The 19,841-nt window shown below is 48.9% G+C and overlaps 1 protein-coding gene across 2 annotated transcripts in view; it reads right to left on the bottom strand.

The window, feature by feature from the left end:
* Positions 1-17,707, bottom strand: part of CARD19 (caspase recruitment domain family member 19) — a 56,046-nt gene extending 38,339 nt beyond the window's left edge. Inside the window, exon 1 of one of the 2 annotated variants that reach the window (XM_040359288.1) lies at positions 17,594-17,707. In XM_040359288.1, coding sequence (XP_040215222.1) covers positions 17,594-17,615 — 22 coding nt within the window. In that variant the 5' untranslated portion in view covers positions 17,616-17,707. Of the gene's footprint in view, positions 1-1,733; positions 1,906-17,593 lie in introns of those variants that run through there. The other variant, XM_040359290.1, reaches the window with a different exon arrangement.
* Positions 17,708-19,841: the final 2,134 nt, after the last annotated feature.

The raw sequence follows: 19,841 nt of genomic DNA, 5'->3' as shown, positions 1-19,841 counted from the left end.
ATCGCAGATCGCCGCCATTACTCCGTTGTTTGCGTAAAATGTTCGCGAATAGGGCTTTGCGTAAATTACGTTCACGTCGAAAGCATTGACTATTTGCAACGTGATTTCGAGCATGCGCACTGGGATTCCTCCACGGACGGTGCATGCGCCGTTAAAAAAAAAACGTAATTTACGTGGGGTCACGATGATTTAACATAAAACACGCTCACATCTCAGACATTTGAATTTTCGCGTGCTTACGCCGACACATTTACACTACGCCGCGGTAACTTACGCCGCAAATTCTTTCTGGATAAGGAACCTGACGCTATAAGTTACGGCGGCGTAGTGTATCTGAGATACGCTATGCCTGCCTAAAGATAGGCAGTTTGTGGGGTTTTTTTCAAAATTGACGCTTTTTTTTGTTTAGAGCGCAAAAAATAAAAACCGCAGAGGTGATCAAATACCACCAAAAGAAAGCTCTATTTGTGGGGAACAAAGGACGTAAATTTTGTTTGGGAGCCACGTCGCACGACCGCGCAAATGTCAGTTAAAGCGACGCAGTGCCGGAAGCTGAAATTTCGCTTGGGCAGGAGGGGGGTATATGTGCCCAGTAAGCAAGTGGTTAAGGTTTATGTGTTTTTTGTTGATGGGGGGGTTGCGGCCTGCGGTCCCATGTATTTGTCATTATCTTATAAAAGGTGAAATCTGATTGGTTACTAAGGGCCAGATTCACATAGAATTGCCCAGGCGCAGTGTATCAGCGATACGCTACGCCGCCGTACCTTACCTGGCGTATTTTGAAATCCTCAAAGATTTTGCGCCGTAAGTTACGGCGGCGTAGTGTATTTCTCGGCGCGTATTTCAAATTGGGCGGGTAGGGGGCGTGATTCATTTAAATGAAGCGCGTCCCCGCGCCGATTGAACTGTGCATGTTCCATTTTGAAATTTCCCGCTGTGCTTTGCGCGAAATGACGTCGCACCAACGTCATGTTCTGAACTTAGACGTCCGTGAGTTACGTCCTTTCCTATTCATGGACGACTTACGCAAAAAAAAAATTCTAAATTTGATGCGCGAACGACAGCCATACTTTAACATGGCAAGTCTATCTATACGCCGCAAAATAGCAGCTTTAACTATACGCCGGGAAAAGCCGACTAGAGAATGCGACGGCCGCGCGTACCTTCGTGGATTGCCGGAAAAAGCTAATTTGCATACCCGACGCGGAAAACTACGCAAACTCCACCCAGCGGGCGCCGAAGTATTGCACCTACGATCTGAAGGCGTACGAAGCCGTACGCCTGTCGGAGCGAAGCCAGAAGCCGTCGTATCTTGGTTTGAGGATTCAAATGAAAGATACGACGCGGCAAATTTGAAAGTACGCCAGTGTATCAGTAGATACGCCGGCGTACTTGCTCTGTGAATCTGGCCCTAAGGGTTTAATGAGATCTACACATCATTACTACTTTCTACTTTGCCTCCAAAGTGCTGCAAGAGATCAGGAAATGTTTCCAAGTCATAAATGAAGAGGCCGGCGTTCTGCGCTCGAGTCCTCAGATCACCCCGCTTATATAGAAGGAGTATTTTCATAGCAAGCATGGTGTGTGATATCAGAGAATAGGACACATGCCTCTGACATACACAAAGTTATCACAAAGTCACTTTCTCCTGTCTGCAGTGACAAGCCAGTGTCACCACGTCACATGACCTGCACACTGCAATACATGATAGACAAGGGTCTGTGGTCACTGACCTGTCATGCTGGAAGGAAGGAAGGATTGCTGCAGCCTCTTATGAGTGATAAGACAATCTATAGGGGAGCACTTCCTTGTTTGGCTGTCTGTCCATCCGTCTGTCTGTCTGTCCCTCCCATCGCTCTGAGGAGAGTCAGTGACAGAAGCAAGGAACCAAACCCAGCTTCAGGTTACACCCAGAGCTTCCTCCCCTTAAGGTGGAACTGGATCATTGCTGGCAAATTGGCAATGGCTTCCGCAGCCTCCAAAACCAGCACATTTTAACTCCTTCGCTGCCTGAAGAAACGATTGCGCCAATCACTTTTATTCTTTATAATAATGACACAAAGAAGAGAATATAAATAACCTTAAAGTATATGTGAACCCTCACCTTGTAAAACAAACCATTTTGTTTAAAATCCAAATAAAACATTATAGAAAACATTATAAATAACTTTTTTTTTCCAGTTATTTAACCACTTCAATACCCCCCTTCCTGCACAGAACGATTTTCAGCTTTCGCCGCCGCCACACTTTGAATAACAATTGTGCGGTCGTGCTACACTGTACCCAAACACAATTTTTATCAGTTTTTTTCCAACAAATAGAGCTTATTTTTCTGCAATTTGTATTTTTCTGCTAAACAAATAAAAAAATATCGAAAATTTTGAAATAAAAAACGTTTTTTTTTTTGTTTCTGTTACAAAACGTTGTAAGTACGTTTTCTCCTTCAATGACGGGCACTGATAAGGCGGCACTGATGGAGACCACCAATGAGGTGGCACTGATGATAGGCACTAATATGCAGCACTGATGGGCACACATAGGTGGCACTGATAGGCAGCACTGAGAGGTGGCACAGATGGGCATGGATGGGCACTGATGTACACTGATGGATTGCATACCTCCCAACTGTCCCTGATTTGGAGCAATGTCCCTCTGTCCCTCATTCCCCCTTATTTGTCCCTCATTTTGGTCTGATCATTATGGTTGTATATAAAATGCACTTTTTATCTATCAAAAAGTGATTTCCAGTGCTAAACCTTTCATCTGATTCGTAAATTGCTGCATTTGTAAATTCTGAAAGCCAATATAAAGGAATAGTAGTGGTAAACAAAGCACTTGTGAGTTTAACCAATCTTGTACAATTCTCCTTTAAGGGGGTGTGGCAAGGGGTGTGTCCTATGCCTGCATACTTTTGCTGATAGGTGTCCCTCATTCCCATCTCAGAAAGTTGGGAGGTATGGGATTGTACTAATGGGCATCACTGATTGTCAGGCATTAGTGTTTGGCACCAATTGGCATCAATTATGGGCACTGATTGGCATCCATTGTGGGCACTGATTGGCATCCGTGGTGGCCATGGGTGGCATACCTGGTGGGGTCCCTGGTTGTCCAGTGTGGGCATCCTCGGGGGAGGGGCTGTGCTGATAAATAATCAGCACAGACTCCCCCTGTCAGAGGAGCAGCCCATTGGCTCTCCTCTACTCGCATCCGACAGACGCGAGTGAGGAAAAGTCGATACGCGGACTTTCCTGTTTACACTGTGATCAGCTGTCATTGGACACAGCTTATCATGTGGTAAAGAGTCTCCATCAGATACTCTTTACCTAGATCGGAGTTGCGGTGTATCAGACTGACACGCTGCACCACTGATGGGCGCGTGCCGGCTAGTTATCCTGATCGTGTTATATGACGTCTGATCAAGATAACAGAACCACTTTGCCATTGTCATTTTGCTATATGGTGGGCAGCAAGTGGTTAAAGTGATCACATACCCTCTGTTCTCAGCTGAGAGCTGCCAAAAGAAAAACAGCAGCATATTGGTCTTCCCAGTGAATGGCTGTGCAGAGGGGGGCATGTCAGCACAAGTTAGATCATTGGAAGAGAGCAGGCTGAGTTGGATTTACATATTCTTTAAAGTGGAGTTCCGCCTGGGAAAAAAAAAGTCAGCAGCTACAAATACTGTAGCTGATGACTTTTAATATTTGGGCACTTACCTGTCCAGGGAGCCCGCAATGTCAGCACCCCAGCCAATCTTCAGATCGACTCCCAGGTGCTGCCGCCGCCATTCCTGTTAGGCTAACCAGGCAGTGAAAACTTTCGGCTTCACTCCAGGTTACCTACTGCGCATACGCGAGTCGTGCTGCGCGTTCTAAATGCTGTCTTCTGGAACCTGTATGTCTCCCAGAAGACAGCGGGGGAGGAGGGGTCGGACATGGCATAGTTCGCCACACAAAGTGCAGCGATCTTTTTCTCCCGGCAGTGGGAGCAAATACCTGGATTTGACAGGTATCTGATCCCCCCTCCCCCGAAAGGTGCCAAATGTGGCACCGGAAGGTGGTGGAGGAATCCGATCAGCGAAAGTTCCATTTCTGGGTGGAACTTTGCTTTAAAGCGGAGTACTGTAGCTCTGTAGTACTGTAGCTCTGTAGTACTGTAGCTCTGTAGTACTGTAGCTCTGTAGTACTGCATCTCCTGACTTTTAATATTAGAACACTTACCTGTCCTGAAATACAGCGATGTCGGCACCCCAGCTGATGTTTCCATCGGCTCTCGGATGCTGCCGTCACCATTAGTGGTAAGGGAAACTGGCAATAATGCCTTTCGGCTTCACAGCCAGTTCCCTACTGCACATGCTCGAAGTGCACTGCGTTTTCTTTATGACCCAGCGGCGGAGGAAGGAGGAGGGGGGCCAAACTTCAGAGTAATCTCGCCGCAGCAAGATCTCTCGGAAGTGGGGACGAGTACCTGTCAAATTTAGGTACCCACTCCCCCCCCGCCAAAAAAGGTGGCAAATGTGGCACCGAAGGGGGGGGGGGGGCAGATAAGCAGAGCTTCCACTTTTGGGTGGAAGTCTGCTATAAGACTTGATTCACACAACAGAAACAAGGTCTGGATGTGTTCTAGATGCGTTTCTGCATGTGCGTTTTTGATGCAATTTTGCTGTGTTTTTCCCCTCTTTTTCCCAGTGTCTTCGTTTTTCTCCTGTGATGCACTTTTGATGCATTTTCACATCTTCCTGCACAGTTCTGTGGTTGATATTCTGTCTCTATCATTTAACATACAGCATGAACCCCTCCCTTCATAGACTGGGCCGCAGGGCAGTATTCCAACATGATAACGACCCCAAACACACCTCTAAAGCCTTGTACACACGATCACACCATCCAACGGTCTGAAGGTCATAGATTAAAAAAATGATCGTGTCAGAACGCGGTGACGTCAAACACAACGACGTGCTGAAAAAAAACGAAGTTCAATGCTTCCAAGCATGCGTCGACTTGATTCTGAGCATGCGTGGATTTTTAACCGATGGTTGTGCCTACTAACGATCGTTTTTGACCTATCGGTTAGGAATCCATCGGTTAAATTTAAAGCAAGTTGGCTATTTTTTAACCTATGGATAAATAACCTATGGGGCCCACACACGATCGGTTTTGACCGATGAAAACGGTCCATCAGACCGTTGTCCTCTGTTTAACCGATCGTGTGTACGAGGCCTTAGACAACCACTGCCTTGCTAAAGAAGCTGAGGGTAAAGGTGATGGACTGGCCAAGCATGTCTCCAGACCTAAACCCTCTTGAGCACCTGTGGGACATCCTCAAATGGAAAGTGGAGGAGTGCAAAGTCTCTAACATCCACCAGCACTGTGATGTCATCATGGAGGAGGGAAGAGGATTCCAGTGGCAACCTGTGAAGCTCTGGTGAACTCCATGCCAAAGAGGGTTAAAGGGGTTGTAAAGGCACACGTTTTTTCACCGTAATGCATTCTATGCATTAAGGTGAAAAAACATCCGAGTATTAGCGCTCCCCCAGCCCCCCCGTTTTCCCACCTGACCCCTCGAAAGTCCCACGCCGTGAACGTGCTGGCTTCTCGGCTCATTCATTGGTTGATTGAAAGCAGCGCAGCCATTGGCTCGTGCTGCTGTCAATCACATCCGATGACGCGGCGCGCCGGGTAGCGGGGCCGAGTGATACAGTCTGCAGCTATGGCTGCCGGCTGTATCACGGGAGCGAGCCCACAAGAACAAACCCCCATGGGAGAGAGCTTGCATGAAGGCGGTTAGTTCTTGCGGGGAGGAGCCAAGACAGCCGCCGAGGGACCCCAGAGTACCAGGTTCAGAGCCACTCTGTGCAAAACGAGCTGCGCAGTGGACGTAAGTATAACATGTTTGTTATTTAAAAAAAAAAATACCTTTACAACCCTTTTAAGGCAGTGCTGGAAAATAATGGTGGAAACACAAAATATTGGCACTTTGGGCCCAATTTGGATATTTTCACTTTGCCAGCAGTTTAGACATGAATGGCTGTGTGTTGAGTTATTTTGAGGGGACAGGAAATTTACACTGTTATACAAGCTGTGCACTCACTACTTTACATTGTAGCAAAGTGTCATTTCTTCAGTGTTGTTACATGAAAATATATATTAAAACCACATAAGGACCTTTCCTGTTTTTCAGATTTGGTATTTACAAGATTAAAACAGTTTTCTTTTGCTAGAAAATTACTTAAAACCCCCAAACATTATGGGTGCTCATTTTTTTTCTAACACCCTAGAGAATAAAATGGCGGTCATTGCAATACTTTTTGTCACACCATATTTGCGCAGCGGTCTTACAAGCGCACTTTTTTTGGAAAAAATTCACTTTTTTTAATTAAAAAAATAAGACAACAGTAAAGTTAGCCCATTTTTTTTTATATTGTGAAAGATAATGTTACACTGCATAAAATGATACCCAACATGTCACGCTTCAAAATTGCGCCCGCTCGTGGAATGGCGTCAAACTTTTACCCTTAATAATCTCCATAGGCGACATTTAAAAAATTCTATAGGTTGTATCTTCTGAGTTACAGAGGAGGTCTAGGGCTAGAATTATTGCTCTCGCTCTAATGATCGCGGTGATACCTCACTTGTGTGGTTTGAACACCGTTTTTATATGCGGGCACTGCTCACGTATGCGTTCACTTCTGCTTGCGAGCTCGTCGGGACGGGGTGCTTAAAAAAAATGTTTTTGTTTTCTTATTTATTTTCTAAATTTTTACACAAAAAAAAATAAAAAATGGGTCACTTGTATTACAAGGAATGTAAACATCCCTTGTAATAGAAAAAAGCATGACAGGTCCTCTTAAATATGAGATCTCGGGTCAAAAAGACCTCAGATCCCATATTTAGACTAAAATGCAAAAAAAAGTGTCATTTGAAAAAATGACTAGAAAATGTCCCTTTAAGAAGCATGGGCGGAAGTGACATTTTGACGTCGCTTCCGCCCTGCTATGCTATGGAGACGGGTGGGGGCCATCTTGCCCTCACTCGTATCCCAGCCGAGCAAGAGGACGCACCCGATCGCCTCTCCCGCCACTGATCTCGCGGCGAATCCAACGCGGAGACCACCGTTATGGTTTAGAGGACCGCTCACTGAAAAGATAGATATCTCAGTTGTGGCAGCAGCTGCTGCAGTTACCGAGATATCCATCTTTAAAAAAATGACGTATATATACAGTGAGGGGTTAAAATATTTACAAAAATGTGAGGGGTGTACTCACTTTTGTGAGATAATGTATATACAGTACACACACACATTTATATGATTTAGGTCTAGGAAATTACCTGTAAAGGTTAAAAATTAAAAAAAATTTGATTGCTTATGCTATCCTGGAGACATTACTACGGGGCTGTATAGTTTTATATACTATTACTATATTACTATCTCTATACAGAAGGCATTTCATGGTGAGGACAGCAGTATCTTGTCTCATGAATGTTGGAGCCTCCCTGTCTGAGAATTACAGAGGGCATTGCCACCCAGAACCATAAAGCTGGTAGTTTTTCAAGCTTTGTAAAGTCAATTTGACTGGCAGGACTCATGCCGCGTACACACGATCATTTTTCAGCATGTCGAAAAAACAAAGTTTTTCCAACTTCATCATTAAAACGATGTTGCCCACACACCATCGTTTTATCTAGCAAAGCGCGGTGACATACAACGCGTACAACGGCACTATAAAGGGGAAGTTCCATGCGGATGATGCCACCCTTGAACGGTAGTTTTACCAGAACAAGCGCTCCCGTCTCATAACTTGCTTCTGAGCATGCGCAGGTTTTTTTCGTCGTTTTAGCCCACACACGATCATTTTTTACAACCCGAAAAACTACATTGTTTAACCACTTAAAGTGGGAGTGCACCCATAAATGCTGTTTTTTGCTCTTTTACCCTTAGATGGATGCTCATTTAGTCTAGGGGAATCGGCTAATTGTTTTAAAATCCGAGCATTACTTACCGTTGTAGAGAGCGATCTTCTCCGCCACTTCCGGGTATGGGCTGCGGGACTGGGCGTTCCTTCTTGATTGACAGTCTTCCGAAAGGCTACCGACGGTCGCATCCATCGCGTCACGAGTAGCCGAAAGAAGTCGGTGCGGCTCTACACTGCGCCTGCGCACCGACGTTCGGCTACTTTCGGAAAATCGTGACGCGATGGATGCGACCGTCGGAAGCCTCTCGGAAGACTGTCAATCAAGAAGGAACGCCCAGTCCCGAAGACCCATACCCGGAAGTGGCGGAGAAGATCGCCCTCTACAAGGGTAAGTAATGCTCGGATTTTAAAACAAATAGCCCATTCCCCTAGACTAAATGAGCATCCATCTAAGGGTAAAAACAGGATTTTTTTCCGGCGAACCTCCGCTTTAACGACCGCCGCATGTACATATACGTCCACAGAATGGCACATACAGGCAGATGGGCGTACATGTACATCCCTGTCTATACGGGGGTCGGGGGTCCCCCTCCCCCCACCGGTACATGCGGCGGTCGGAAATCGTCTGGGAGCGATCCGGGATGAGGGGGCGGTTATTCGTTTCTAGCCACCCCCTCGCGATCGCTCCCCGGAGCTGAAGAACAGGGAGAGCCGTATGTAAACACGGCTTCCCCGTGCTTCACTGTGGCGGCGTATCGATCGAGTGATCCCTTTTATAGGGAGACACAATCGATGACGTCAGACCTACAGCCACACCCCCCTACAGTTGTAAACACACACTAGGTGAAACAGAACTCCTTCAGCGCCCCCTGTGGTTAACTCCCAAACTGCAACTGTCATTTTTACAATAAAGAATTCAATTTAAATGCATTTTTTGCTGTGAAAATGACAATGGTCCCAAAAATGTGTCAAAATTGTCCGAAGTGTCCGCCATAATGTCGCAGTCATGAAAAAAATCGCTGATCGCCGCCATTAGTAGTAAAAAAATTTTTTTTTTATAAAAATGCAATAAAACTATCCCCTATTTTGTAAACGCTATAAATTTTGCGCAAACCAACCGTTAAACGCTTATTGCGATTTATTTTACCAAAAATATGTCGAAGAATACGTATCGGCCTAAACTGAGGGAAAAAAAAGTTTTTTTATATATTTTTGGGGGATATTTATTATATAAAAAATATTGCATTTTTTTCAAAACTGTCGCTCTATTTTTGTTTATAGCGCAAAAAATAAAAACCGCAGAGGTGATCAAATACCACCAAAAGAAAGCTCTATTTGTGGGAAAAAAAGGACGTCAATTTTGATTGGAAGCCACGTCGCATGACCGCGCAATTGTCTGTTCAAGCGACGCAGTGCCGAATCGCAAAACCTGGCCTGGGCCTTTAGCTGCATTTTGGGCCGGGGCTTAAGTGGTTAAAACGACGTTAAAAAATGCAGCTTGTTCAAAAAAAAATTCTTGTCGTTTTTCAGAACCTGAAAAATGATGTGAAGCCCACACACGCTCATTTTAAATTACGTTTTTGGAAAAACAACGTTTTTTTCATGCCGAAAAATTATCGTGTATACACGGCATTAGTCTATGGCTAGGCAGAAAAGGCAGGTGAATTGGGTGTTTCAACAAGAGGGGGTATGAAAAGGGAAGCTTATGTCACAGAAGTAGTTCACAGAGTCTATTCCCAGAAGTAGGTGTAAATACCTGTATTATACAGGTATCTGCACCCCCTCCCCCTGAAAGGTGCCAAATGTGACACCGGAGGGGGGGGGTTCCGAAAAGCGGAGGTTCACTTTATGTGTGGACCTCCGCTTTAAGTGGCTTCCCACCCTAAGGAGATTACATGGTGGGAGGCCACTTTGAGGCTGCATTAACACCTGTGCAGGAGTAACGTCATCGCGGCTCCGGCCAATCACACCCCGGAGCCACGATACACGAGCCGAGTTACTATCATCTGTGCCCAGTCTTGCCACAAAGAGTTAATCCAGCTTTCAATCCTCTTTTATTGTTCAGTGAGATAAAATGGACTAACAGAGAAAAACCTTGGTCCGTTCCGCCCCCTTGCTGTGAGTGACAGGTTATTTACATATCTCATGCACTAGCCTGGAGACAGGCATTATTTTTTAATTCCTACCCCCTCTCTTTTTCTGAAGTCATGTAGTTACTTTTCTGGATTTTGACTGGATGTTAGTGATCATAGCAGAATTCAGTGTAAGTAATACATAGGACAAAATGCATGTTGACAAGGGGAGTGTAGAGGTGGGCGGGGAGTCTACTGACATCACAACTCCGCCCACCGAGCTCCAGACAACAGATCCACCCACAGAATCTGCAGTTTCTCAGTTCTTATAACAGACAGAGGGGAGACATATGACAGGTAAGGATACATGCAGGAGGCATCTATATCCTTATAGATCAGCACTATGGCAGTAGTTTAGAAAGGATGAGAGGGTTTACATCCACTTTAAGAGTGTATAAGACCTGTTTCCAATATAGATGGAGCTTTGGGCATCTCCATAAGAGGTGTATAACCTGTGTTCATTCTTAACTGAAGCATAGTAAACTATGCCGCTCAGCACAGAGCAATTCCCATTCCTTCACTGTCCAGTGCAGCTGAGCCTGCAGAGAAAGGGACTGAGGAAAGTGAGACCTCAGGAGTCTGTTTACACCCTTATTATTTCACCAAAGCCCACCAATGGGGCTCATAAGAAAATTATAAACAAATAATAAAAAATGGTAACGTAAAAAATGATTAAAAAAAATATTTGAAAAAAATAATAAAAATAAAAATATTACTGCCACCAATCTCTGCTCTACTGACACTGTCCACTGCTCTGCTGATATACACACATGTAATGTATGGTTTTGCTCTGTGATGCACCCTAATGTAATAGGCTGTACGCACCAGGGGCGGACTGACAACTCATGGGGCCCCCGGGCAATAGGAGATTATGGGGCCCTCCGGGCAATAGGACATTATCGGGCCCCCGGGCAATAGGACATTATGGGCACCCTGGGCAATAGATTATGGGGCCCCTGGGCAATAGGAGATTATGGGGCCCTCAGGCAATAGATTATGGGGCCACACAGTATACACACACACAGACAGTATACATACATAGTGTACACACACAGACTCACAATATACACACATAGTATACATGCACACAGAATACACATACACACACTGAAAAGGTGCTGGAGAGGTGGGGCAGCTATAATCTTGGAATTTTTTAAAAACACAGATTTTTACATACTGTCCCTGGTTTAAATGTGGCTGACAACTCTGATGGGTCCCCCTAGTGGCATGGAGCTCTCGGGCAGTGCCCGAGTTCCCAAATGGTCAGTCCGCCCCTGGTACACACCATTGATTTCACACACTGAAAACCAGGGGAATTTCTAGGTATAAAAACTGGAAATCAGGGGAATTCTCAGGAACAAAAACATCTGGAAAAAGTATTTGAAATGAAGGACTGTCCTTGAAAATCAGAACTAGCTGACAACATCTGTACGTCATATTATATGGCATGGAATGAGTTAATACAGGAATCTGATTTCATCTGCAGTGCTTCACCCTGTAATCTTTTCCTCTTTATCTGTGCAGAATTCCACTAAAGAGGTCACAGCATCCTATCTCCCAGCTAGAAGAGTCATATGTATTATGTATACAGCTGGAAATATAGGTTTATTGACCTTAACCACTTAAGACCCGGACCTTTAGGCAGGTAAAGGACCCGGACAGTTTTTGCGATTCGGCACTGCGTCGCTTTAACTGACAATTGCGCGGTCGTGCGAAGTGGCTCCCAAACAAAATTGGCGTCCTTTTTTTCCCACAAATATAGATTTCTTTTGGTGGTATTTGATCACCTCTACGGTTTTTATTTTTTGCGCTATAAACAAAAATAGAGCGACAATTTTGAAAAAAATGCAATATTTTTTACTTTTTGCTATAATAAATATCCCCCAAAAATATATAAAAAAAATGTTTCCCTCAGTTTAGGCCAATACGTATTCTTCTACCTATTTTTGGTAAAAGAAAAACGCAATAAGCGTTTATCGATTGGTTTGCGCAAAATTTATAGCGTTTACAAAATAGGGGATAGTTTTATTGCATTTTTAAAAAAAAAAATGTTTTACTACTAATGGCGGCAATCAGCGTTTTTTTTTTTCGTGACTGCGACATTATGGCGGACACTTCAGACAAATTTGACACATTTTTGGGACCACATTGTCATTTTCACAGCAAAAAATGCATTAAAAATGCATTGTTTACTGTGAAAACGACAATTGCAGTTTGGGAGGTAACCACTAGGGGGCGCAGAAGGGGTCAAATGTGACCTCATCTTTGTTTCTAACTGTAGGGGGGTGGGGCTGGACATGTGACGTCATTGATCGTGTTTCCCTATAACAGGGAACACACGATCAATGACAGCGCCACAGTGAAGAACGGGGAAGCTGTGTTTACACACAGCTCTCCCCGTTCTTCAGCTCCGGGGACCGATCGTGGGACTCCAGCGGCGATCAGGTCCGCGGGTCCTGCGGTCATGGAGCTTCGGACCGGGTCACGGGCTCACGCCGCGGGCGGGGCGAGCGCCAGCGACCCACAGCTGGGCACTTAAAGAGGATGTACCTGTACGTGCTTGTGCCCAGTTGTGCCATTCTGCCGACGTATATCTGAAGAAGGTGGTCCTTAAGTGGTTAAAGCGGAGGCCCGCCAATATTATTTTTTTTTTTTAAGTCAGCAGCTACAAATACTGCAGCTGCTGACTTTTAAAATAAGGACACTTACATGTCCAGCAGGCCCGCGATGTCGGCACCCGAGGCTGGCCTGTCTCTCGGTACTCGGATGCTACTGCTGCCGCCATCTTCGGTAAGGGAATCAGGAAGTGAAGCCTTGAGGCTTCACTTGTTGGTTCCCTACTGAGCATTCGCAAGTCGCGCTGCGCTGCTGTCTTCTGGGACCCATGTGTCACCTCTCTGCACCCTGCTAGACACCCTTACCCCTAGACACTATTACACATTTCTAAGAAACTCTGCATAAAAACAGGGATTTTTGGTTCACATATATTGCAATACATGTTCAAGCTGACCAACTGCGTCAAAGTAATCCCTCTCTGGCCAGTTCCTACTCTACTCTGCAAAATGCAAATGACTGATTTGTAATCCCCAAAACCAGCTTTTATCAAACTTGTTACCCCTCCGGAACCTTTGAAATAATATTCAGGTCCACAGGGCAGTCCCTAGTAAAAAGCGTGATACCTTTAATTCATGGTACATTAGCGTGATCAATAAGTTGACGAAAAATAAATAAAGTAAGTAATGTGGTGTAGCACATTGGATACCCAGTGCAGATAATTTTGTTACCAATCCCCTACAACATTATTTAGAAATATAACCAAAGAAAGGTAGAGCAGGCGATGATAACTGTGGTGTCCTCTAACCTTAGTGTAAAAGTGTTTGATGGAAAAATTGAAGGGTTCAACAAGGTACATTGAAGTTTCTGCACAGCGATGCCTGAGGACTGACCGGCGCAGGGTGTCCTGTGTGCTCACCTCGGTCACACCTCCTCAGCTTCAGCCTTGTAGATGATATTCCTGGGAAAGCTCGGAGAGCACTTTTTTGTGAAAGCGAAAATGGCATTGTGGGCCATCGGACAAGCCATTACTGTCCCTGACCACAGGGACACAAGAGCAAAGGAGAACGAAGATTTCCAGTCCAAGGACCTTGACTGAGGAACTCATTACCAACGGAAGAGAATCACCAGGCCTTCAGAAGGAAACTCAAGACCCATCTTTTCTGAAGGCTTAATAGAAGGAAAATGGATACCAAGCGCCTTGAGGAGATTCAGTTCACAATTGTAGCGCTATATAAGTTATTCACTCACTCAGAGATCAGGACCTCACCTCCCTCCATGTCCTGACCCCTCACCTCCCTCCATGTCCTGACCCCTCACCTCTCTCCATGTCCTGACCCCTCACCTCCCTCCATGTCCTGACCCCTCACCTCCCTCCATGTCCTGACCCCTCACCTCCCTCCATGTCCTGACCCCTCACCTCCCTCAATTCTCCATGTCCTAACCCCTCACCTCCCTCCATGTCCTAACCCCCCACCTCCCTCCATGTCCTGACCCCTCACCTCCCTCCATGTCCTGACCCCCCACCTATCTCCATTCTCCGTGTCCTGACCCCTCACCTCCCTCCATGTCCTGACCCCTCACCTCCCTCCATGTCCTGACCCCCCACCTCCCTCCATGTCCTGACCCCTCACCTCCCTCCATGTCCTGAACCCTCACCTACCTCCATGTCCTGACCCCTCACCTCCCTCCATGTCCTGACCCCTCACCTCCCTCCATGTCCTGACCCCTCACCTCCCTCAATTCTCCATGTCCTAACCCCTCACCTCCCTCCATGTCCTAACCCCCCACCTCCCTCCATGTCCTGACCCCTCACCTCCCTCCATGTCCTGACCCCCCACCTATCTCCATTCTCCGTGTCCTGACCCCTCACCTCCCTCCATGTCCTGACCCCTCACCTCCCTCCATGTCCTGACCCCCCACCTCCCTCCATGTCCTGACCCCTCACCTCCCTCCATGTCCTGAACCCTCACCTACCTCCATGTCCTGACCCCTCACCTCCCTCCATGTCCTGACCCCTCACCTCCCTCCATGTCCTGACCCCTCACCTCCCTCCATGTCCTGACCCCTCACCTCCCTCAATTCTCCATGTCCTAACCCCTCACCTCCCTCCATGTCCTAACCCCCCACCTCCCTCCATGTCCTGACCCCTCACCTCCCTCCATGTCCTGACCCCCCACCTATCTCCATTCTCCGTGTCCTGACCCCTCACCTCCCTCCATGTCCTGACCCCTCACCTCCCTCCATGTCCTGACCCCTCACCTCCCTCCATGTCCTGACCCCTCACCTCCCTCCATGTCCTGACCCCCCACCTCCCTTCATGTCCTGACCCCTCACCTCCCTCAATTCTCCATGTCCTAACCCCTCTTCTCCCTCCATGTCCTGATCCCTCACCTCCCTCCATGTCCTGACCCCTCACCTCCCTCCATATCCTGACCCCTCACCTCCCTCCATGTCCTGACCCCTCACCTCCCTCCATGTCCTGACCCCTCACCTCCCTCCATGTCCTGACCCCCCACCTCCCTCCATGTCCTGACCCCTCACCTCCCTCAATTCTCCATGTCCTAACCCCTCACCTCCCTCCATGTCCTAACCCCCCACCTCCCTCCATGTCCTGACCCCTCACATCCCTCCATGTCCTGACCCCCCACCTATCTCCATTCTCTGTGTCCTGACCCCTCACCTCCCTCCATGTCCTGACCCCTCACCTCCCTCCATGTCCTGACCCCTCACCTCCCTCCATGTCCTGACCCCTCACCTCCCTCCATGTCCTGACCCCCCACCTCCCTTCATGTCCTGACCCCTCACCTCCCTCAATTCTCCATGTCCTAACCCCTCTTCTCCCTCCATGTCCTGATCCCTCACCTCCCTCCATGTCCTGACCCCTCACCTCCCTCCATATCCTGACCCCTCACCTCCCTCCATGTCCTGACCCCTCACCTCCCTCCATGTCCTGACCCCTCACCTCCCTCCATGTCCTGACCCCCCACCTCCCTCCATGTCCTGACCCCTCACCTCCCTCAATTCTCCATGTCCTAACCCCTCACCTCCCTCCATGTCCTAACCCCCCACCTCCCTCCATGTCCTGACCCCTCACCTCCCTCCATGTCCTGACCCCCCACCTATCTCCATTCTCCGTGTCCTGACCCCTCACCTCCCTCCATGTCCTGACCCCTCACCTCCCTCCATGTCCTGACCCCTCACCTCCCTCCATGTCCTGACCCCCTCACCTCCCTCCATGTCCTGACCCCTCACCTCCCTCAATTCTCCATGTCCTAACCCCTCTTCTCCCTCCATGTCCTGACCCCCCACCTCCCTCCATGTCCTGACCCCCCACCTCCCTCCATGTCCTGACCCCCCACCTCCCTCAATTCTCCATGTCCTAACCCCTCACCTCCCTCCATGTCCTGACCCCTCACCTCCCTCCATGTCCTGACCCCCCACCTATCTCCATTCTCCGTGTCCTGACCCCTCACCTCCCTCCATGTCCTGACCCCTCACCTCCCTCCATGTCCTGACCCCTCACCTCCCTCCATGTCCTGACCCCTCACCTCCCTCCATGTCCTGACCCCTCACCTCCCTCCATTCTCCATGTCCTGACCCCTCACCTCCCTCCATGTCCTAACCCCTCACCTCGCTCCATGTCCTGACCCCCCACCTCCCTCCATGTCCTGACCCCTCACCTCCCTCAATTCTCCATGTCCTAACCCCTCACCTCCCTCCATGTCCTAACCCCTCACCTCCCTCCATGTCCTGACCCCTCACCTCCCTTCATGTCCTGATCCCCCACCTCCCTCCATGTCCTGACCCCCCACCTCCCTCAATTCTCCATGTCCTAACCCCTCACCTCCCTCCATGTCCTGACCCCTCACCTCCCTCCATTCTCCATGTCCTGACCCCTCACCTCCCTCCATGTCCTGACCCCTCACCTCCCTCCATGTCCTGACCCCCCACCTCCCTCCATGTCCTGACCCCTCACCTCCCTCAATTCTCCATGTCCTAACCCCTCTTCTCCCTCCATGTCCTGACCCCCCACCTCCCTCCATGTCCTGACCCCTCACCTCCCTCCATGTCCTGACCCCCCACCTCCCTCCATGTCCTGACCCCCCACCTCCCTCAATTCTCCATGTCCTAGCCCCTCACCTCCCTCCATGTCCTGACCCCTCACCTCCCTCCATTCATTCTCCATGTCCTGACCCCTCACCTCCTCCATGTCCTGACCCCTCACCTCCTCCATGTCCTGACCCCTCACCTCCCTCCATGTCCTGACCCCTCACCTCCCTCCATGTCCTGACCCCCCACCTATCTCCATTCTCCGTGTCCTGACCCCTCACCTCCCTCCATGTCCTGACCCCTCACCTCCCTCCATGTCCTGACCCCTCACCTCCCTCCATGTCCTGACCCCCCACCTATCTCCATTCTCCGTGTCCTGACCCCTCACCTCCCTCCATGTCCTGACCCCCCACCTCCCTCCATGTCCTGACCCCTCACCTCCCTCAATTCTCCATGTCCTAACCCCTCACCTCCCTCCATGTCCTGACCCCTCACCTCCCTCCATTCTCCATGTCCTGACCCCTCACCTCCCTCCATGTCCTGACCCCTCACCTCCCTCCATTCTCCGTGTCCTGACCCCTCACCTCCTCCATTCTCCATGTCCTGACCCCTCACCTCCCTCCATTCTCCATGTCCTGACCCCTCACCTCCCTCCATTCTCCATGTCCTGACCCCTCACCTCCCTCCATTCAGGGCCAGTGATGCCATGTTCCCCTCCACAGAGAAGTGTCCTCCCATCTTGTCCAGGAATATCCTGTACAATGCTGAAGCTGATAGAAGAGAAGAGGTGTGACAGAGGTGAGCACACACAGGACACTCTGACATCTGACAGTCCTCAGATATCTCTATGCAGAACCTTCAACGTGTCACTTGTTGCACCCAGAAGATTGCATGGACCTCCCTCCCTCTCCACTCATGTCACTGCTCTACATCCTCATATACTCACAGGCTCGGTATCTGGGAAGCATGGCTCATTGCTGGAACTATCAGCGCATTCTTTACACAGAGGGAAACTTCGATCCAACACTGAAAGAAAGTGAAACTGGATCCTGCTGGAGCCATTAGAAGTGTAAGAAGAGCCGTTTTCCAGCAGAGGGCGCTTAGGAGGGATCGCTGTCGGCATGCATGGAATGCTGGGCTTCCTGTCACACTGTACTACTGCACACCACGTGACCGGAGTGCTGCTTACCACAGGCATTCTGTTGTCCCTGGCAGCGTGTAAACGTTGTCATGGCAATACAGCTTCTTCATAGGTTGCAATGGGGTTTATTTACTAAAGCTGGGGAGTGCAAAATAAGGCTCACTTCTACATAGAAACCAATTCGTGAGTCTGATTTTGCACTCTCCAGCCTTAGTAAACAAACCCCAATAGAGTTCTTAATCTTCTCTCCCCTCACATTGTGGTGGTGCTGGGAGCACGGAGCAGAAATGAATGTTTTATTTGTAAAATGTAACTTTATGCCCTTATATTCTTTATTATCACTGAAAAATGACATCAGAACCCCAAAACACGGTCGGGGGAATTTATGAGGGGTGTCATGGACATGTATATAAATCTGTGGGTGTCTGTGGACAGAAGGAATAGGCCAGCCCAGCCGTACCCATCAGGCCAGCCCAACCGTACCCATTAGGCCAGCCCAGCCATACCCATCAGGCCAGCCCAGCAGTGCCCATCAGGTCAGCCCAGCTGTACCCCTCAGGCCAGCCATACCCATCAGGCCAGCCGTACCCATCAGGCCAGCCCAGCAGTGCCCATCAGGTCAGTCCAGCTGTACCCATAAGGCCAGCCCAGCCATACCCATCAGGCCAGCCCAGCCCAGCCGTACCCATAAGGCCAGCCCAGCAGTGCCCACCAGGTCAGCCCCGCCATACCCATCAGGCCAGCGGTACCCATCAGGCCAGTGGTACCCATCAGGCCAGCCCAGCAGTGCCCATCAGGTCAGTCCAGCTGTACCCATAAGGCCAGCCCAGTCATACCCATCAGGCCAGCCCAGCAGTAACCACCAGCCCAGCTGTACCCATCAGGCCAGCCCAGCAGTGCCCATCAGGTCAGCCCAGCTGTACCCATCAGGCCAGCCCAGCCATACCCATAAGGCCAGCCCAGCAGTAACCACCAGGTCAGCCCAGCTGTACCCCTCAGGCCAGCCATACCCATCAGGCCAGTCGTACCCATCAGGCCAGCCCAGCAGTGCCCATCAGGTCAGTCCAGCTGTACCCATAAGGCCAGCCATACCCATAAGGCCAGCCCAGCAGTAACCACCAGCCCAGCTGTACCCATCAGGCCAGCCCAGCAGTGCCCATCAGGTCAGCCCAGCCATACCTATAAGGCCAACCCAGCCATACCCATAAGGCCAGTCCAGCAGTGCCCATCAGGCCAGCCCAGCAGTGCCCATCAGGTCAGCCCAGCTGTACCCATCAGGCCAGCCCAGCCATACCCATAAGGCCAGCCCAGCAGTAAACACCAGGCCAACCCAGCTGTACCCATCAGGTCAGCCCAGCAGTACCCATCAGGCCAGTCCAGCTGTACCCATCAGACCAGCCCAGCCGTACCCATCAGGCCAGCCCAGCCGTACCCATCAGGCCAGCCCAGGAGCAGTGGGGTCTTCTTTTTGAGATACAAGTTCTCCTCTGTAACCTGTGCACACATTCCTGGGGTTAGAAGCTCATTGGGTTAGTAGTTTTTTCAGACGGAATTCCGCTCCAGCTTGGCTTGCATACACACCGTCACACAAAAGTTCTCGGAACTTTCGTCCGTCAAGAACGCTGTGACGTACAACACTACGACCAGCCGAGAACATGAAGTTCAATGCTTCCAAGCATGCGTCAAATTACTTCCGAGCATGCGTCAAATTACTTCCGAGCATGCGTCGGAATTTTGCACGTTGGAATTGCTACAGATGATCGGATTTTCCGTTTTCGGCGGAAAATTTGAGAACCAGCTTTCAATCTTTTGTTGGCGGACAGCAAAAGTCAGATGGTGCATACACACGGTCGGAATTTCCAATCAATAGCTTCACATCGGACTTTTGCTGACGTAATTTCCAATCGCGTGTACGGTGCATTTGTCTGGTTGAAAAAAGACACAAGTCCATCTTGTTGAACCAATAAAAGTGGAAGATAAATTACAATCCTATATAGACAAGCCTATACCTACAGTTGATCAAAAGAAAGGCAAAAAAAAAAGAAAACAGCAA

Source organism: Rana temporaria, chromosome 7 (assembly GCF_905171775.1).
Source record: "Rana temporaria chromosome 7, aRanTem1.1, whole genome shotgun sequence".
Taxonomy (NCBI): domain Eukaryota; kingdom Metazoa; phylum Chordata; class Amphibia; order Anura; family Ranidae; genus Rana; species Rana temporaria.
Note: the sequence above shows the minus strand (reverse complement) of the source record. Positions and strands in the feature narration are given on the sequence as shown.